General features: G+C 42.4%; 1 protein-coding gene and 1 long non-coding RNA gene across 5 annotated transcripts in view; one reads left to right on the top strand and one right to left on the bottom strand.

Moving 5' to 3' along the window:
* Positions 1 to 3,630: 3,630 nt before the first annotated feature.
* The window catches only part of LOC137469397 (uncharacterized), an 18,972-nt gene continuing 1,447 nt past the window's right edge, over positions 3,631 to 21,155 (bottom strand). The window contains exons 2-3 of one of the 3 annotated variants that reach the window (XR_010996515.1): positions 19,446 to 19,500; positions 3,631 to 5,867 (exon numbers count right to left, since the gene is read on the bottom strand). This is a non-coding gene — a long non-coding RNA (uncharacterized lncRNA). Of the gene's footprint in view, positions 5,868 to 14,360; positions 16,133 to 19,445; positions 19,501 to 21,155 lie in introns of those variants that run through there. The other 2 variants (XR_010996490.1, XR_010996530.1) reach the window with 2 other exon arrangements.
* The window catches only part of RBM24 (RNA binding motif protein 24), an 11,564-nt gene continuing 9,077 nt past the window's right edge, over positions 18,669 to 21,155 (top strand). The window contains exons 1-2 of one of the 2 annotated variants that reach the window (XM_068181091.1): positions 18,669 to 19,873; positions 20,414 to 20,537. In XM_068181091.1, the coding sequence (XP_068037192.1) occupies positions 19,706 to 19,873; positions 20,414 to 20,537 (292 nt within the window). In that variant the 5' untranslated portion in view covers positions 18,669 to 19,705. The remainder of the gene's footprint in view (positions 19,874 to 20,413; positions 20,538 to 21,155) is intronic. The other variant, XM_068181008.1, reaches the window with a different exon arrangement.

Raw genomic sequence — 21,155 nt, 5'->3', positions numbered from 1 at the left:
CAGGCTACCTGCACTTTTTGGCATCCTATGTAGCACTGTCATCAAAGTGATGCTGTGGCAAGAGGAACAGCTCAAGCATATCACTAAGCCCTGAAACAAGCTAAGCTGTTATGTGAAAGTTCCTATGAAGCCCCAGTGACTGTTAAATTACTGAATGTGAATTGACTGAAAATGCAGTATTTACAACAACTCCTTTGCAAAAGACTGAAGTTTTGTTCACTACTAGATGTCTCAAGCAATAATAAAATCAAAGCACAAAATCCCTATGCAACAGCAGATTAAAGAGAACGAAGAGAGCGTATAGTATTACGGAAAAATAAAATTAAGGATAATCTTGTATTAAGTGTTTGGAATCAGTCTTCATCCAGAAAGAAAGTCCTACAATAAGTACCTATGGATTCATCTTCTGGTAATATGAAATGTCACTGGTTTTCCCACAGTGTCACTATGACCCTCTGTGCAGTGGAGTCAAAATTATTTGGCTCATTGCTGTGAACTCTCTGTTCTGTTATTGTCAGGAGACAGCACTCCTTTTCTGCCAAAAAGCTGGGATGTGTGCAAAGCAGGAAGACTTGGGCCTTGCCCTTTCCCCCTTGCCTGTTGCCCCTTCCCATCCCCTTCCCCTCCCCTCTCCATCCCTTTTCTTCTCCCTCCCTTTCTGTGCTTTGCTTGGGACAACAAAACACCTGTTTTATTGGTGTGATCCTGGAGAACTTGGATTAAAGGTCTATCAATTTATACCCAGTGTACATATATATAGTATACGTATATTTGTATACACAGCATTTCATATCAGCCAGTTTCACGTGATTATGGGAGAGTATTTTGCTTGCTGGTACAGTATATATTTTATTTAATAAGAGGAACATAGGTATTGCTGTTTTTCCTGGATGCCTCTTGGGAACTTTCTTTGACATCTAAAGCCTTTTTCTGGCAACCAGTTTGTTCTCTAACAACAGCAGGTTGGGAGCTGTGATAGATCCCATTTAGTCTTTTGAGAAACAACTAAATTCTGTGAGTTAACTTGTCTTCTTTTACCATCTAAGGAATATTGGCAGGCTGCAACAATTTTCCTCTGTTAGCCCTTGAAATGATTCTTCATGCTTTTGTCACATAATTAAAATTAGATTATTGCAACTCCCTGCTGGCTGGCCTCAGAGCTTTGTAAACACACCAGCTGGCCCCTAGGTTTGTAGTGACAGGGATGCTGTAAGCATATTCTTTCTTTGTCCTCTCTTCTCTCATCTGTGTTGAAATCACTGCACTTGCTAACTGCCAGCAGAATGTATTGGGTTATTGCTTTCTAAGGGCAGTGAACATAATGTTAAAGACATTATGTGCCAAAGTCTCTCTCAAGCTTTGCTTGAAAGAGCCTGGATACAGGAGCTTTCAATCTATTTTCTCTTTGTTGGTGAAGTCTCTTTTTGCTGAAAAGAAGAGAAAGAAGGGGGAGGGAATGGAGGAGCACAGGCTCTCCTAACACAGCATTCAAATAGAAAATGCATACAGCTACACAATTTCAAAAGCAGGGGCTGACTTTCATTGACCAGTGTGTAAATACCATGGACATTATGCAGTTACTTCTCCTATGACAAAATTACTCCCTTCCACCCCAAAACATGAAAGCCATTTTGAAATAACAGCACTCCTACTAGAGCCAGGCTTTCTGAGTTCAGTAGGCAGCATTCCTGGCTGGCTTATTTTTATGTCACATTTGCTTATGGACCGTTACTCCCACATTCACATCCAGCCAGTTCCGTCTTATAAATCTTGCATGGAACATCGCGACTGTGTGAGATTTGCCTGATGAGCTTGTAGGGATATCATATTAAAGTTCTCAAGGGTCTGCATGACTAATTGTTAATGAGAGAACAATGAAGGGATAATGGTGCTTTAAAAGTAAGTAATACTAATGGCATAGTTTGTGTTTGGATGTGATTGCGCATCTTGCTGTCACATGTAGAGATCATCTCTTAGTGCTCTCTGGTTTTATGAGCCCATAACCTCAACTCTATAATCAGATAGTCAGTAAGCACTTATTCTGCTTTAAGAGAATTATCACAGTGAAGAAGCACACATAGGCAGTAAAGCTGGCTGTATTGAACTCTGCAGAACTATCAGAGCCTCGCCACTGAAGCCAAGAGTACACTTGTTTGGGTTAAGTTTTTACACAGTCTTGGCCAGCCAGTGCTATCAAACAGTGACTATGGCTGCAGAACCACAGGAGTAATACTGTAGAATACCAACATTCCCCTTATTTGTGCTTCACCTTATCTCTCATATTAATGATTTATGTTTCAGCATGGTCACCTCTGTGCCCAATCACTTTTTCTGTGCTATCTATTCCTTTGGACACCAATATTTAGTCATGCATTGCTGTTACTAGCCAGGGGCTTGATTTTAAATCCCTTGGATAGATTTCCAGAATGACTCCCCCATCCAGCTGAAAGCATAAGCACTGTGGGTCTTTGGCAGCTTTGCAAATCAAGACTGCAGCTCCTAGAAGAAGTCTGAAAACAGTTGATTCTTACACTCAGCTTCCTGCCACAGTGCAGTTTGTGACTGCTGGCAGCCACAACATAACATAAGCTCCGTTTCTTTTCTCCCCTGCCTCATTGGGGCTTTTGCTGACATAAATACGTTACCATGGGTGAGCAAGTGCACAACACCATGGCTAATGCAGAGAACATCCTCTCCTATGACTGAGATGGCATTTGCCATGCTCTGCTGCCTTCCCAGTGCAAACATCTCCGCTGGGGACCTCACCACTGCAGTGCTGGCATGCCACTGCCTTTGAGCAGGGACAGTGCCAACCTCCCAGACAGCCGTAAGCATGCGAAGCCAAGACACCATGTATCAGGGCCTGTGCATGTGTCAAGGACAGGTTTCCCAGCCTGAAATGTCAAAGCAACTGTTTTTTCCCTCAGGAGGTACATTTGTCTCTATGGTGAAGAAAATGTATTATCACAAGTGTTGCCTTTGAGCTCAGAGCTGGATAAAGACCAAACAGACACTGAATCCAGCAAAATTTCAGCATCCCCCTCTTTTCATCCTCTGACAACTTTTTTCTTCCAAGAACCAATCTGCTTCCAAAAGGAGAGAACTGACCAACACACTCCTTGCTTCCAGACATTACATGACAACTGCTTGGAAAGCAACACTTGAATTTTGTTCTATTGAGGACTAGTCTCAAGTCTAGTGCCCTTGTTAGACAAACTGGGACTCCACTTCTCGGGAGCCTGTGCCCCCAAATATTGGCATAGATAAATGGCCTCTAAATGGGCTCTTCATTTTGCTCCTAGCATTACAGACCCCACACAGAGACACAACCCCTAGTTTCAGACCTGGGGGCTTGCAGAGGGCTGTGCAGTGATCCTATTGTTGCTGAGTCCAAAAGGAATGAAGGGGTGACTGATTCCAGTATGCTGGCAAGCCAGCTAGGACTCCTGCTCCTGACCTCACACCAGCTTCCTTCTGGGTGTCAGCTGCTGACTGAGTTACTCACTGGTGAGAGCCAAAGGAGCCAGGACCCACAGGGTATTTCACTATTCAAACATCTTGCAATGCTGCAGAAATGCAGGCTTGTGGAATAAAACAGACAGTTAAGCAGAAGATGGATACTTCATCACTTTCCCAAAATGGGCAAGCAGAAAATCTCTAGTTGCCTTTCACAAGTCATTTCATGTTATTTCTCCTGTGTTGCTCTGATGTTTTTGTTTCAAAGAGAGAGAGTGATACGGAGTTTTGTTTCTTTCTTTATTTTTAATTAGCATCTCTGGGCAGCGACCCAATCAAAGCCTCGTCTCCCTAATAGAAGCCTGTCTGACCCCAACTTGCATGTTCCAATTTTCATTCACAGGCAAAAATTATCTGTTGTCCAAGTATTTTTACTCTGTCATAATCAAAATACAAATTGTAGCTTAACTTAAAATAGACATGTCAGAAACACTTGACATGACCTGCATACCTGTCAACAAGTGATAATCAAATTTCCTTGCCATACTAAAGTTGGGCAGAAGGCATTTATTAAAAAAAAAAAACAGTCCAACATATCTGGTTTCCATATAATATTGAATTTCTGAGACACAATGAGAGTTTTTCTTTTATGCAAAGGAGTCTAAAAGGAGTACAAGCAGTTAAAGGGATGTCTGCTGAAGCTGGGACAAGGGTAAAACTCTTTGAAACAACTTACATGCAGCATTACTGAAACTTAAAGAGCAGAGGTGGAATTGTTTTTCTGCTTTTTCTGTTTATTGATTATGTAAATACAGTTTCCCTTGTATAAATACTTAGCTTCTCAAATTCTCTCTGAAAATCAAACAGCAGCAGGGCTAGAAAAGCAGGGAACTCAATTGTAAAACTGGCATTATGGTGTATTTGTGAAAGTTGAGAGCACAAATAGTAGTGCATTTTTAATGAAAGTAAAACCCAAACTGACACTGTGTCTTAAAAAATTATTGGGGAAAAAAATGACACAGTGCCAAAAGGAAACTTCCTACAGAGAAGTTCTGGGTTTTTTTTAAATGTGGTGATAACATGGCAATGTTTACCAGAAAAAGACAAAGGTGTAAGGAAAGAGAAATTATTCCACCTCTTTTCTACATAAACTTCTTCTGGAAGTGTTTGCCAGAAACAAAAAGCACACCCCAGGAATACAAAGAGGCCTGTACATTACATGGTTAAAATTATCAATGTCTCACTAACTTGTGATCCAGACTAAGCAGGGCATTAAAAAATCCAAAAGAGCACAGCTTCTTCTATTCCTGAAGAGACTGAAAGGGTACACTGACATAACAGTTTCCAACAGCTGTGATAACAGCCTGCGCAGGGTCATGCTGGAGCTGATGGACAACAGCCCCTTGCACACAGAGCACTGGAGCCTTGCTTCGCGGGGCTGCCTGTTGCCAGGCTCAGCTCTGGTTACCCTGTACTGTATATCACAGACTAATCCTTCTGTACTTGTCTGAGTCCTCCTCCGAGGGTTCTCCCTCATCTCCTTTTCTGGTTTTGCCAAGGCAGAGGAATGCCTGTCCCTGCCTCCTTTACTGGATTTTGCCTGTTTCAGCTTCTGACGCAAAATGGCCCTTCCTTGCCCAGAGGTGTTGTGAGATGTGTAGAAGAGGGCTTTTCCTTTCCACGCTAATTGCATGGGTTTGGGATGTAAAAGTTCCAAACCTCTACTAAATAGAGCATCAGGACAAAATCATCTCTTTTTCATGACATCACTGCTCTAAGACAGAAACTTACTGGGTTAAAATCTGAGACACGTCTTATTTATTTGAACAATCTCCCACAAGTTCAATGAAACTGTACTGAGAGGAAACTACAGTGGGGACTGCTGAACAGAAAAGCTCACAATTATCAACTAATTATCTCAGGAAATCTACTGCTGTGGGAGACACTGTTGCCCTTGATCCCATGAGACAGAAGGACCAGGACTCAGCAAGCTTTGGCACTCTTTGCTAGACTTAACCCCAGCACTGGGATGACTGCTGTTCCTCCCTGAAAAGCCACTCCATGGAAGAGGATCACAGTAACACATCCCAGAATACTTCAGCAGGGTAAAATGGAGGGCAAGCTGCCCACAAACACACATGGTTTTTAAAGAAAATAGATACCAGGCCTCCTTAGCTGATGAATATTCCAAAATAAACATCATAGGAAGAGACCTTTCTCCTGTCCAGCAGAACAGCTTCAGGAGGGACATTTGCAGATCAGGTGTTGCCATGGGATGCTTTCAGATACAGTCTCAGGATGTCTTGACTGTTTCCTGTGGGTTCACAGAGCAGGTGAAAGACTGAATTCTGAAGATCTTGTCCTCTCTTTATATGTAGTCTGAGGGACCTGGAGTCTGATTCTTCACAAGTCTAAAAAAATTGCAAATATCATGTAATTTCTGGCAGAAGGAAGTGTGACTGGCACCCCAGGGAGACTGAGGAGCATTAAAAACTAAAACACAAACCTGACTTTTTTTGCAAAGATGCCACCTGGATTCTGACAAAAACAGATTTGCAATGCAAATTTGCATATTTTAGGAAAGTCTGAGTGCAGAAGGCTAGAAAAGTGTCAAATGTCTGATACAAACTATGTTCTGAAAATATGTGAAAGTAGTATGGATAAATATGATGTCAGAGGCGTTAACTAGTTTTCTGATTATTTGTCTTTGCAGATGTCAATTTGTGTCAGTGTAATTTTACAGCTGCTTCTGGAATTCTCCATTTCTGTTCCTCCAGGTTTAGCTGTCCCTTGCAATCCTTTTGCTCTGGACTACATTGCAATGACCTCTGTTGTGCCAAATGGGGAGAGAACCAGTTTGGTTTTTATCCCCTCCTGTAAAGCATGCCATGCTTTACAGGAAGGGATAAAACCTACAAAAAGCAGAAAGAATTGTAAACTTTTAACCTTTTCCTCTTTCTCACACAAACTGACTGTGATTGCACTTAAAAGCCAAAATTAACATGTGAGAATACAGAGTCAAAGGATGTGGAATTCATATTCTAAGCAAACAATGAAGAGTAGCTACAAGACTTTTGGCACTTGAGTATGATGAAGCTTTCAAGAGTGTTTCCTTTTGAAGGGATCTGAACTATTGGAGATTACACATGCTGCATAATCAACCTGCACACTTACAGAAAAATTCCCTTTTAGGCAATTGTAAAATGCATGTGTTTCAACCACTTCCCTGGCACTAATACAAACAAAAATAAGGAGAAGAGGGCTGCAAAGGACAAGTAACAGAGGCCGAGGATTAGTGGAAGGAACATGAAACCATGAAAGGTGTATATGCCCATATTTTCTCTAATGCTCACAGCAACTACTGAGTAGGCAAATGGCCACTCCTAGTATGACTAATGGTGTAACTACTTAAGGACTTATTTCTACTGAAGTTTATGAAAGTTAAATCAAAACAAACCACACAGTTTAAAATAGAAATGTGCACTATTTGCTGTGAGCTGCAGCAGACTATTCCAGCCCATGTATGATTTTAAGCACATGCATAGTTCTTTGGAAAGAGATGCAGTGCTTAAACCATTGTGCTCACTTTGACTGCTTTGCTTAAGTGGGGTCTCCATCTGACCATACTGAGCTGCACATCCAAAGTCTTTGCAACTTTACTTTGTAGCCATTAGTTTTGGCCCCACGGGAAGCTATTTATAAATATCTGAAATAATTAAATCAGATCTGTACAGCAGAAAAAGGAATCAACGAAATATGGTCACTATGGCAACAAATATTTTCTGGATGTAATTTTGCTTCTAATCAGCAATGGCGTCCCCATGTTCCTTACAATGGCAAAAGTTGTCAGGCTTTTCTTGTTTGCCTGTTTGTATTAAATGTGTTCTTACAGAGTAAAACAGTAATTGTAACATTCAAGTATTTTAGACAAAGGTCCTTTTCAGAAGTATTTTACACTAGTTTAAAAAAATAGGAACTTGAAAAAGGAATCTGTTGTTTTCCCATCTTCTTATTGCTCTCCTGCCTCCCTGACACAGAGCGAGCCTCTGCTACACTAAGAAATTTCATAGGCTCCAACTCTGCATTCAGATATAAAAGTGATCTCTTCACCACCAACAACAGCTGAAAGCAAGGGTAGAAGAAAATGATACCACAAACCAAACTGCGGTTTTCAACAGGCAGTGCTGGCTGATTCTTTTGTCAATATTAAACAAAAACAGAAAATAAAAGGTCCTCCCACTAAACCAGATCCCATCTACAAAATATTCTTCTGGCCATGTCAATCACAAAAGTTAGTCCCTACATGCAGTACATGCTGGAAATGTCCAGGTCATGTCCTGGTCATGTACATAGTCTCTGAACTCACTAACATGGCCACAGCCTCCTTGGAGTTTTGCAAATTTCATGCTTTGTGGATTGAGTCTTTGATAGGTTGCAGGTTTCTCAGAGGGCTTTGTGAATTTGTCTACACTTTGGTGGAGCTCAAAAACACTAAGGAGTTGTCTGGGCTTGCTTTCTCTTTTGTTGTTGTTTTTTTTTTTTTTGGTTGTTTTTTTTTTTTCCTTGAGTATATAAAACAACATTTCAAAAATAGTTTCAAACACCCAACTTGTCCGTTCCCAAATGGGAGGGCATTTCCAGGACAGGTCTGTATTTCCTCTCTGGTTTTACATTCCTGTTTTTTTTATAATCAGTGGCTTCAAAGGTATGCAGTCAATCCACCTACTTTTTTCCTTCACTTAAAAGCTAACAATCCATTGGCAGTGTCAACCAACTGCAGCAAAGGAGCTCAGTCCTCAGAGATTGTCAAGATTGTACAAGTTTCATGAAAACAGTTCTCTGGTAGAGAGAAGTGATCTTTTCCATGCCATGACTGCCAGAAAAGTTTGTTCACTGTCTTGTCAGCTATGCAAGAATCTGTGCTAGCACAATGGCAAGAGGCAAAAAAGTACCCAGGCTTCTGATTGCCCCACTCAAGCGAAAAGGTTCAGTGGGAGGTGACACCTTTTTTAGACACCGATATAAATCATGACTCTTCATGAAATTAGCCTTTGAACTCCCAGTGTACCTGACCTTGCCAATCTTAGACGATTAAATTATTAATATTGATCTTTAAGTGTCTCTTCACAGTTACCTGTGTTAACTCAGATGGGAAGTTTTAGATTTAGGTCACTCACCAGTGTAGATTTATTCATTTATTTATTTATGATAATTATCATGTGATATTTTGGAGAAGAGAAATCTATTTATGCAAGAGAGACATTAGGTTTGTAAAGCTCAAGCCACATTCTCTACACAACCAAAACAGCAGCAAAGGCAAACAGAGATGCCAGAGTAAAGGCTCAGCAAGCCTCTGACTTGCAAAATTTCGGGGTTGCTTTTCTTCTCTTTCATCAATGAAGGAAATTCACACTAGCAAAAGAGCTATAGCTGAAATAAAGTATTTAGAAAATCAGCAACAAAATACTTAGAGCTGACATGATCTCTAGCCTCCAAGCCCCTCCTGACACAACTCACCTTCTGGATACAGCAAAGAGAGCAAAGGAAACTGATGACCCCTCACCCACATCAGCACCCACGGCAGCAGTATGAGCGCATTAGGCAGGTTGCTCTGGGAATATACAGCTGGATTTTTGGCATGATATTTATCTTCTTTACTCATACAGTGTCTTAAAGGAAATATTCCTAGTAAAATTAAATGCTACTAGACTTGTCTTATATTAAAGAATGTCTTCATGTCCCCCTGTGCATGGGTGAGGAATTCATAAAATCTGAGGTCCTTTATGTTTGCATTGAGAGGGCTACCCACACCCTCAACGTGGCTGTTTGACAGTGGGATGACAACTGCCATGCAGGGTTATCTGACATTTGTTTTCTAATGCACATGCTGTTTCAAAAAGAATAATGTAAATAAATGCAAAGGAATCCTGAGGACAGAAAAATATTAAAAAAAAAACTACTTAATGAAAAGCCCATACATTGATCTGTATTGTTTCAGTGACCATATATATATATGTTAATTCTTCTAAGCCTCATTTGCCTAACAACATGGAAACTGCCAGCATTTTAAGAGCTGCTATCAGATAACTTGAAATGACATTAGACAGACCATCCAAACAGCACACAGACTCTAGTGACAGTTTCCTTGGATCTGATCTGAGGTGAAGCATAGTTTTGCTACATGTAGACTTTAAGGTTGCTGGAAACCACCTGAGTCCCTAAGCTTCTGTGGTAAGAGAAGTTCACAATATATTGCAAGGTGGAGCTCTGAGAAATATCACGTGTTGGGGACTGATCTGAAATTTTTATTTATACCCTTGCCAGTCCAGGGGGTTGTTTTTCTCTGCTTCTACATTCTCATACTTTGCTGTCAATTCTTAATCAGTGAGATGAGAAAACTGTTACATAATTCTTGAATTTCACTTTTAGGACTGTTTTCATGATGCATCCAGGGTCACAGCAGTACAGAGAATCCCCAAGCCAGAACTCCCTGTGCTACACACTAACTCAAAACAGCCACAGAGTCAGGCCGTATTGATCTCAACCACAGAGATACTCTGAGATCTTGGAAAAAACTTGTGAATGTACTGAACTCATTAAAAGGAACTCTATGATTTTCTAGGGTCTTTTCACATGTTTCAGAAGATGCCTATTAGGATGACAGCACAGACAAAACTAGTAAACTTACAAAGGATGCCTTTACAGAAGACAGAGGAGAATAGAACAAATCCTCGAGAACAAACAGTATTTCTAGTACACAACTGTGCATCCTTTCACAAAGATTTCCTCCATTTATATAAGATTATGAATGTATTTTCCCATCCCCTGCATATAATGTCAAATTTAAATTACTCTTCTTACTCACTAGTATTTCTCATGAACTTCTAATCTGGTTGCATTTAGGGTCTCTATTTTTTTCAAGCCAGCTGCCTTCCCTCCACCCCTCCATTTTAATAAAACCTGTTAACACGCTTGAGAGTCAAACATGAACAAAAATCTCCCATTCCCTCCAAAGTATGGCATTCATGAAGATGTCATGAATAAATAAACATTCTCTAGTGTTCTGTTTCTTTTGTCTAGCTTATTGGTGTTGAGAAACCCTGTTCTTCATTTATTTATGTTGGTATTTTATTTCCTTATTGAGTTTCAAAGATGAAAAGAGAAAAATAAGTACCAAGGAAATAGCTGATAGACTGAAATGACCAAAAATTTTCCCAGGGAGGTTTAAAAAAATATGCTTTAATATAAAGATGTTGTTGTCTCATTATTTCATTTCATATACCTGCTTTTAATATGGAATGCATGACATTCTGTGTATGAGAGTAGACAGCAAGCTAGTATAATAAAAGCAATGTGCAGGAATGCAGTTGCTTTTAATTCTGATTTAATGATATTGCATTCTAGGCCCCTAAATGTTGTGCTTTGAAGTTAGGCAATCCTGCCTAGTTCAGCCTTATTAAAACGGTAGAATATGTACAGAACAGACAGCAAGTCAGTTTTGCACAAATCCAGTGAGGTCCCATGCCCTTGCCCGCAGTAGATGCAATATCCTTACCTTTTCCCAAATTCCCTAGGGACACAGTGCACGGCAACATACTTGCAGCTCCCAGTGAAAAGACAATGTGCAGGATCAAGTCAGCAAGTGGGCTGATCTCTTTATGTCACCTCGTACTTCATAACAGATCTTGGTAAATTGAGCAAATATCAGAAAAATTATTGCTCAGACTCTTAATTTTAAAATTAATTGATAAACCTCAGTGAAAATTAACAGATTTTGACAAATCTAATGGGGTAGGCAAGATGCTTATCTTAGGTCGCAAAATACAGTCTACCTTTCGTGCCTTAAAAAATCCAAACAGTATAACTGATTCTTATATGCAATTAATATGAAATTCTAATTGTTTCATGTTGCCTGGGTCCATTTTTCAAAGCCACAAAAATTCTTTGGTAGAATTAAATCCAATTTGATCTGTGAACATGGCTTACCAAAGGACAGTGTAGTATCTTTTCTACAGCACTGTTAACACACTCACAGTTGTATTTTCTCAGCAAAAGTCCTTTCTAGAGGTGAAAATGGAGGCATTAGAGCACAACATGCTTTCTGTGTCCCACTTCATAACCTCACACCTTATATGAACTGTGAAACTTAAGACTAAGGGACAAACATGACAAACCAGCCAAACAGTACTATTTTTATTCTCATGACAAAGCCTGAGTTTGGTTGGTTGTGTTTTTTTACTTCTTTTTAAAGGCAAAAGTCATGTCTTTTCCAACTGAGGACAATAAAGGCTGTAAGAATGCTTAGAAACCACACATTATCTTACTGGGTTGCAGCAATAAGTATGTAGATGCTACACTGATGAACCCCCCGCTACTCAAGCGGTAACATGCTCAATCTTCCACTATCCTGCAAAACAAAACAATAAAAAAACCAACTTGCTGCATGGTTTTGAAGCTGTAGCCCTTGGGGCTAGAATCTTACAGGTTAAACTTACAGGTAAATTTTTGACAGAATTTGACTTTCAAATTTGTAGGGTAAATATAGAAAGCAATGGTGAGTCAGTGCAGGCAGAGCTCCTCCCTTCTGAGTCACTTCTGCTTGGATATCACAGGAAGACGGGAGCAGTGCTGTATGCCTGCAGGTGTCACCTTACCAAGGGATCGTACTACAGAGATCCTGACCTTTTGGCAGGGTGAAGAAAGCCTCTATGATCTTTTGCAGACAGAGGGTTATTCCACTTTAGTGTTTGGGCCAAATTCTAACTTACCTCGTTTCTACCTACCAAAAAAAGAAAACAGGAAAAAAAAAATCTCTGAACCAGCAAAGATAATGTGCTCTGACAGTCCTTGAAGAAGAGGAATGCTGTGTTACAGAGGAGCGCTATCTGTACCACAGCAGCAGGTGGTGAGACTCAGCACAGGGTAGTAAATCTCTCCAAGGTCCTTCTGGAATGAAGGCATTGAACGACCATCACATGCTGCTATTTTTTTTTTATACAAATCACATCTAATCCAACAAGTGGAACCACCTAAAAGCTATTGTTATATTGCAGCTATTTTTAGTTGAAGAAACCAAGACTGCAAAGTAAACTCGATAGTAAGAAGCTCAGACTAAAAATACTTGACAGCAACATTATATCTTTGGATCAGAAAACATGGTTGAGCTAGTAAACAAGCTACATTCTCCTATAAAACAACTCATGAGCACAGCCTGGGTGAGAGTGGCAATACACTGTCTATCCAGAGAGAGGACAGCACATAAATGGGATGACCTCCAGGTAAAATCCATCTTCCCTCCTAAATCCTCTCTTCAGCCCTCGCAAAGAAAGTCTCAAGCTCTAGTCTGATTGTCCAAGTCACAACATGAAGAACTCCTCCACATCCCTAGCAAAAGATGCTGTGAGAAGAAGATGGAGCACAAATATAATTCATCTGCATTTCCTCTACGTGTCTTTGGGCCCCAGATACCTCCAAAGGAAAGGAGAGGACAGTTCTCTGGAGCAGTTCTCTCTCTTCTTCGCTCATGCTATGATTAGCAGACATGCCTGGGTGAGTGCTGAGGAACACTGAAACCTCTCTTTTCCTCTTAATGAAAAAGTAGTCAAGGGAACATTTTGGACTGTACTTTAATTGCTTCAGCAGTGAGGTGAAAGCAAATTTTCTTGCAAAATCAGTTTCCCCAGTACAAGCAATACAAGAAGAACTAAGTCCTTAAAAAAAAAAAAAAAAAAAAAAAAAAAAAAAAAAAAAAAAAAAAAAAAGGGTTGAGTTGAACTTGACAAATGAGGATGTGGTATTTTCTGGCCATAAATTAGAATCTTCCAGCTCTCTGACAGGAAAGCGCAAGTCATTCCTCTGGAGGGCTGAGAGTGCACGAGGCCACTTTCATGGCTATTCCTGAATCACAGTTGCGGTACTACGGCATTCATGTCTTCAGTTTCTCACTAAGGACTAAGGGGCTCAAGCATGTTTGAATGAGCTCTTCTCTGCATTTCTATCCCTGTATCCACATTTCATTTCTACTAACCTACTTCTGCTAAGAGATGTGCAGCATTCTATGAGGCTGATGTCTGGCATACAGCTTGTCGACTGCCAGTTTAATCCCTTGTAATAATAACTGGCGAGGGTTTAGTGGCTGTCTTTCACCAGCATCCCCATATTTTTTTCATTTTTTGTGTTTTTTTCCTGCTTATTTGACTGCAGGTCAGATGCAACCTGATGAAATTTGGTTTAATTTCTTTGCTTTTAGCAGTGCTCCACCAGTTTAGACTGATTGAGAATTTTTTCTCAACAGTAGTCTTTGTACCAGACTTCTTGTTTTGCATACAAAATACAAGCAAGAAATGAGTTACATGTTTTATCAGTCCAGGCTACACGTATGTGGCTCAGCAGACAAGTCCAAGCACTGGTTTTCCCATTGGGTACTATGGTGGGGTGGGTGTACAACATTTTAAAGATGCACAGGAGTGTGCTTAGCAGGCAGTCATTCAGCTATCATGCCACACAGAACACCAATGGGATTTTGCAGATGTGTTAAATGTCTGTCTCTTCATTGCCTGTGATCAGGACAGGTAAGCATGAGACTCAGGTGTTTCACACTCCAATTTCTAAGTTTTAGCTAGTCTGCAAATCCCAATTTATTGCTTCCCTGACACAATTGCCTTGCTTATTGTCAACATTAAAAATCATTGTTCTAACCCTGAGTGTGTCACATGGTGAGTGTGAGAGCTTTGTGATTTTTCAGGTTCAGCCTATGGCATTAGTGCTCCCTCCGTTACAGCATCATAGGACAACTTCAGTTCATGCCAGGCACCAGCCTCATTCTACCTTCTGACCTATTCTAGCACTGGCCAGCACTGTTCAGTATAGCACTCATGACTTGGTATTCATAAACCCTCTTTCCCTTTGGTTTTTTTCCTAACATATCTTTTCCTCATGTTCCCCTACCAACATGACATGCATTGTAACTTTTATGGATGCATTCAACCTCTGGTTTCACTCATCATTCAACCCTGCTTCCCCTAGCATGCCTATTATTTTCCTACAGATAGGCAATGTGTCTTTAATCTACAGTTTCACAAGCTTTGAATTTTGTTTGCCGGATCGCTGAAATTCTGTGTCACCTCTTCCACTGCCCTTTAAAGGGAAAAATATTCCCATCAGAAACTTTACCTGGTGGTTGACATTTGGTGATTTACTTGGGAATAAGGACATTTTCATAGTTGAAGTTCATGTGTCTTGGAGCTCAGATACTGTAATAAAAGGGACTTTGGAATACGGCAATATTAATAGGCTTCGGGGGAAAAAAGAATCCTATGATGAAATCTGTTATAATGGGTACACTATCAGGAGAGAGGTGGTGGAAGCTTCCTCAGTTAGGAAATTTTTAGCAGAAATTCACAATTCAAGAACTTATCCTAGATAAAGACTGTAGATCAGCAAGAAGAGTGAGAAGATGATGAGGCTTCCAAGTTTCTCTCACTGTGATCTGTTGGAACATGAGTGTGCTACCTATTTTATGCTTCCCTAGGCAAAATCAAACTATCACCCGTGTAGCACACACTGAGCAGAGCAGAGGTTAGACATTCTGCTCTTCTCTGTAATGGGATGTGGTTGGTGGAAGTGCACAGATTAGCAGACAAAGCTGTGCCTAATGTTATTAGCCGAATGCTTTCACAGAGCTATGGCATTATGGAACTTCAGCAGAAATGTCTCACTGACCAAACTGATGGTCTTAATAGGTTAACAGAGAAAGAGTTGCTTTTATTTTTAGCTCTGCACAATAAATCATAGTGGTTTAGGCCCCATGCATTCTAATAATAGTGCTAGCAAATAAAATGTGCATGTAAATATATGTATACGATATATATGTATATAGAGATTCCAGCTACATTTAATTGATGGTGCAGGGAATGTTCTGAAGACCACTATTATTTACTGAAATAAAGCACTAGCAAGAATGACTGGTGTGCAATATAATCACGGGTCTTTGTTGTTTCCAGAAACCTAATGAATGAACACACAACATCCATTGGTTTCCAACATGACAGGCATATGGTGCTCATAAATAAATAAAAGGCATGATATTACAGTTACGCTGATACCACTGAGTGGCAACATTTGGTAAACTGGAAAGCTGTCTATTCTATCCTACCGTGACAGCAAAATCACAAAATCTCTGACTAAAACCAATTAATTGTGACTGATAGTTTTTGGGGTTTCCTCCCATTAAGCCGTGTTACTAGGTTCCAAATGAAACCCTAGATCACTTTCTCATTTATAGCTTCAGATATATATTTTAAAACAATTAAAATTACATAGAAGGTAATTGGCAGCTACAATACACTTCAGCAACAATACCTCCATACCTAGCAGAGATTAGCAGAGATATAAAAGACTGCATCAGGATCTGGGTGCCTATGTTCTACTTTGATTTAAAACTGAGATCCTGAAAAGGCCAAAATAGCTGCCTACAGGAACAATCCTGCTCTTTTACAGTGATCTACTGTTTGTGGTACTTACCAAAACATGGGTAACCCTGGTTCAATTTCCAAATTTCCATGAGTTTAGGAACCTCAGTTTCACATCTCTCCCAGGAATGCTCTACCTAGACAGTCCTCTTCCACATGTTCTCACTTCTTGCCCAGACTGCCACACTTTACCAGTGGCATCATTCCTGCAAAATTTGCAGCATATAGGAATACATTTCTTTCTGCTACACTTGCATTCTGAAGCCACAACCAGATCCCTAGCAATAAGTATCAGCTGATCCATCTCAAAACACCAAAATACACCAAAATACATATTATCTCAAGCAACTGGGAAAATTACACTGGTGAAGTTGTCCACAGTTGTTCTTTAGCACAATAGATGCTATACAGTCCATGCCTTTAAATCTTAAAATCCATTAGTCTGACTGCAAACTTAGCCAGACATCCATCATGGCCAGGTAAACACTATCCCATCAACTCAAGCTAACTCAGGATAATCCTCATCTGAATTCATCCAGATTCATCAGTTTTCTGTGGTACCTACAGTTTCTGCAGATAAGCCTCGCTCTTCAAGCTTTGCAGAAACCTAGCCCTAGCACACAGACACAAGTCCAAATCAGTCCAGAACATTTTCACAATGGGTGAATCAGAAAGAACTCCCTTCCTAGGCTGTACATGGTAACCTCCTTTGGGTTAAGACTAGCCCAAAATGCGGAGTTAAAAATGGTATAGGAGAGAAGCATACAATATATTCCTGATCACTAAAGTGTTCAAATGGTCTTTAATTAATTTCTATTTGATAGAGGTCACCTTTCTCTTTGGGTAAACCTTAAGTGATGATTAAGACTGAGATATGGTTGGAAAATAATATTTTTATTTCTGAGCGCTGCTGGAGGAGTAGATAGCCTGGTGCTAGTAGAATCATATCAGCCACAGTTAGGTCATAAGATTATGCATCCAGGAGCTGGAGGCCTGTGTTGAGTTTTTCACAGGTTACGCCATGCAAAAATAAAGGCTTGTGTTGACAGTGAATGGACTAGAGGAAGTTGCAAATGATGAGGTATCACTTCTCTTGGATTTAGGTCAGGATTCCTAGGAATCCTAAGGCTGGAAAATCATACCCTAGATTCTGTCAGGACCACCAAAGCAGAAAAAGGTCTGAAGCTAGAAGGGATGTAAGGTAAAACTGAATTTTGAGGAATAATCCTTCAATAGTAGGGGTTGTTTTACTGTGATGGTGTTAGTGATACAGTTCAGTTATAGGAAGGAATGGACTAGAGAACTGTATTTATTCCTGAATTTTACTGGGATTGCCATCTTAAATTGAGGGTGCTAATACAGTAGTAGGACTGTTGTAGCATAGCTTACAGGATATATTTTGATCTGTTAATGGCCACCTTCACTTCTGGTTTTACAGAAGAGGATGTGTTAGCCTGTCAGAGTAGGTTGAAAACTGTACTGCAGATATTTTGAATTAGCAGTATGAACAAGGGCTGCATGATAAGCCCTACCTAAATGCAAGAAGTTTGTATTTTATTGAAACATAGGTGTGGAAAGTTAGGGTTTTTTCTGAAAAAAAAAAAAAAAAAAAAAAAAAAAACCCACAGGATTTTTTTCTGAATCCTGGAAGACCTGCTGTTGCTGGTAGACCAAAAAGATAGATTTTGGGGTTTGGGTCTGTCAATGTCACCAGTCTTCCACTTGGGCTGAAAAAGGTGAAATCCTAAATACATGTGCAAGTATTTCTGGAACAGCCAAATGTTGCTGTTCTGGCCTTAATACAGGAGTTTGTGTAATGACTGGAAAGCCAGGCTAATTCACCCTTCGTGCAGACACCACAAGACACTCAGGAGTGCTGGGCAGAGCAAGGGAAAGGAAACATGATGGGGTGGACTACATTTGGATTCAGATGAACTTTTTGAAGTTCATCTTCCAGGTCCACAGGGGTCTGAGAAGTTAAATTCACTACTAAGTCGGCTGTGTGCTGCAGGGCTCCATTGAGCGCTGACACCCTTAGCTGGGCTACTGTTTAACTTCAGGTCACTGGGCTAGAGTTTAAAGTTACGATTAGCCCTTGGAGTGTCAGGTTTAACACAATGTTCCAGGCCAACAGGGAGAGTCAAGCTGGAAGACATTAGGGGACAGAGTTAGCTGACCTAACCGAATTCAGGTGAACGTTAAGGGCTTGTCATAATTTCACTTGAAAAGCAACATTTATGTCTCATCTTGCGGGCGCTGCTAGATTTCACTTGAGTTAATCTTAACATGTTAAATCAAATTTAATCTGGAGAGTCTGAAGGGTCAAGTAGGGTTTAGTGACAGCATGGATTAGGATTGGTATAGGTATAGGCCATTAGAACTAGGGTAACTACTGATGAAAAAATCAAATGGATCTAAGGTTAGATATCAGCAAACAGGGCCTGAGTTTAGGGCTAAGTACTCTCATTATAGTTAATGTTTGGTACCAGAAGGGCTGAAGAACTTTGTGAAAGTCTGTCCCACAAGTGATGATGCAAGTGCTCTTTTATCTAAGTGAGAGAGTCTTCATAGGGAAAAGCCTAGCAGACAGAAGAAGAAGGTGAAAGAGGAAAAAGAGACACACAGTAATTATCAAGACTTTGGGACTGCAAGAGAATGGTTTAGAAGTCTATACACATATGCGCATCTGTTTTCCCCAATCTTTAACCTTCCTCCCATCCTTCCGGTCTCCCTGTGAGTCTCCCTTCCCCCCAACTCCCACAGTCCTCTGTCTCTTCATGTCTCACAGACATTCCTTTCTTTATGTTTCTCTTCATCCTTCCCAGTCCCAACATTGGGCAGAGGCAGCAAGAGAAGACGAAAAACAAGGGAAATAGCTTTACCATTTTTTTTTCATCTTGTGACCAAACCAACAGCAACCACCAGCACCACCACAATAAAAATGGATGTGTTGCAGCACCGTAGTTTTGCCAGCCTGGAGAGAGCAGTACGTGAAGGTTGCAGAGGTTTGACCACAAGCCTTCGGGGAGGGATCGAAGCATTTGAGCACCGCCAGCAGCCAGTGAGCCGGCTGTGCCCGCGGGCTCTCTGGCCGGTCGGGCACCGCTGACCCCAGCGGACCCTGTCTCCTGGCACTTGCTGTTTGCAGCAAACCTGCCTCGAAGGGCACCGGCCGTCCCCCGAGGGGCACCTCTGAGGCCGCCCCTTCGCCTGGCGGCCCCGAGGCCCGGCTGCCGCCGCACGGGGGGCATCCAGCTGTTGTCAACAGCTGTGTGTCAGCCCCGGCCGCGCCGCGGCCGAGCACGGGGTCCGCCCCGCCGCCGTCCCCGCCCCTGCGAGGAGGAGGAGGAGGAGGAACCGAGAGTGACCGACCCGGTGGCTTTTAGGGGGGAGGCCACTCAGTTGTTAGAGCCAGGGCCCTGCACTCCTCTTCCAGCTGCTGTTTCTGCTTGTTTCCAGCACTACGGCCGCCAGGCTGGCTGCTGCCCGGCCTCCCCTCCTCCTTTTGCCGGTACCTACCTCAAAACCGCCCGAGGCTGCGAGGCTCCGCTCTTGAAGGAGGAGGAAGCTGGGTCTGAAAAGGCAGAAGGGAATTGCATTGTAGCTGGGTGGCGGGGGGAAAACGGGGGGCGGGGGAAGAGAGGAGGGAGAAAAAAAAATAAAGAGGAAAAAAAGAGCGGGGCTGAGTCTGGAAGCGGGTCTCGCCGCCCAGGACCCGCACGCCCCGGCGGCCACGCGTGGGTGCAGATCGCGGCGCGGCGCGCAGGGCCGGGCTGAAGATGCACACGACGCAGAAGGACACCACTTACACCAAGATCTTCGTCGGGGGCTTGCCCTACCACACCACCGACTCCAGCCTGCGCAAGTACTTCGAGGTCTTCGGGGACATCGAGGAGGCGGTGGTCATCACCGACCGGCAGACGGGCAAGTCCCGGGGATACGGCTTTGTAAGTGCCGGGGCTCGGGGCAGGGCGGTGGGCGGCTGCGGCGGGGCATCGCGGGGAAACTTCCGCGGGGGCCGCTGTGAGAGCTCGGGGACCGGGAGGGGCTGCCGAGCGTCCAGCTTTTTGCTTTTCTCCTTTTTTTTTTTTTTTTTTTTCTTTTTATTTTTCTCTCTCCCAGCTGGGGAGTTTGGATAGAGGCGGGGGGGGGTGGGGGTGGGGGATTACTGAATAAGGAGATTGAGGGGGGGAATTGCCCAATTCCTCGCACACTGCCGGCGCGCCTGTTGCTCGCTGATACGGCCGCTGCGGGGTTTATCTGCCGGCGGCCGAGCTCGGCCCGCGCCCTCCGCCCTGCGCCCGCCGCGGCTCCCGGCGCTGCGCTCCGCTCCGCTCCGCTCCGCGCCGCTCGGCGGGCGGGCCCGGGCCGGGGTCCGGCCGGGGGCCCCTCGGCGCCGCCCGCGGGTACGGCCGGGTCGCTGCTATGGGCGGGAGGCTTCTCCTTCCCCGCGGAAAGGGATCTAATGCGCGGCGTCGCCCGTTAAGGTCACCATGGCTGACAGAGCTGCTGCTGAAAGGGCTTGTAAGGACCCCAACCCCATCATCGATGGCAGGAAAGCCAACGTGAACCTGGCGTACCTGGGTGCCAAGCCGCGGATAATGCAGCCAGGTGAGGAAGCAGTCCCGAATGGCTTTTCTCTCCGTACCTCAGGTTTCTGAAGAGAGTAAAACTTCAAAAAAAGGTAGTGCTGCCCTCCACCTTCCTGAAGTACGCACACAGTTGGGCGTGCTTTGGTTTTGATTTTTAAATGCAGCATGTGGTAATTTTCTGGCTATTTTGCACATGTGCCTTATTTAAAAAACAAAAGCAAACAGAGATAAAATATCTGGAGTTCCCCAGGAAGACTTCCACAGCTCAAACACTTCATTGGTTATTCCTGCTGCTGGGAATGTGGTGGCGCTGACCATTTACAGTATCATTGCAGGGTAAGATTGGCCTAGGAGTGAATCGCTTCCAATGTGTGCGGTCTTATTAACACAAACATCAAATATCTTAATACAAACTTCTCAAGCAGATGGGAGCTATTATGCAGATTTTAAAATGAAATGGCTTTTCCTAAGACCACTTCTGAGACAATCTGATGTCCTAGCCACTTCCCAGACTGCTGGGATTCTTTATAGCAAGAGTGAGAGGAGAGTGGAGTGTGTGCACATTTGTGCTCTAAAGGAGGTAATTCTGAATTCCCTCATGTTTAGCCTGATGAACACTTGTGTGAGTAATTAAGTG

The sequence above is a fragment of the Anomalospiza imberbis genome, chromosome 1, assembly GCF_031753505.1.
Source record: "Anomalospiza imberbis isolate Cuckoo-Finch-1a 21T00152 chromosome 1, ASM3175350v1, whole genome shotgun sequence".
Classification (NCBI taxonomy): Eukaryota; Metazoa; Chordata; class Aves; order Passeriformes; family Viduidae; genus Anomalospiza; species Anomalospiza imberbis.
This window is presented reverse-complemented; position numbering and strand designations above follow the sequence as displayed.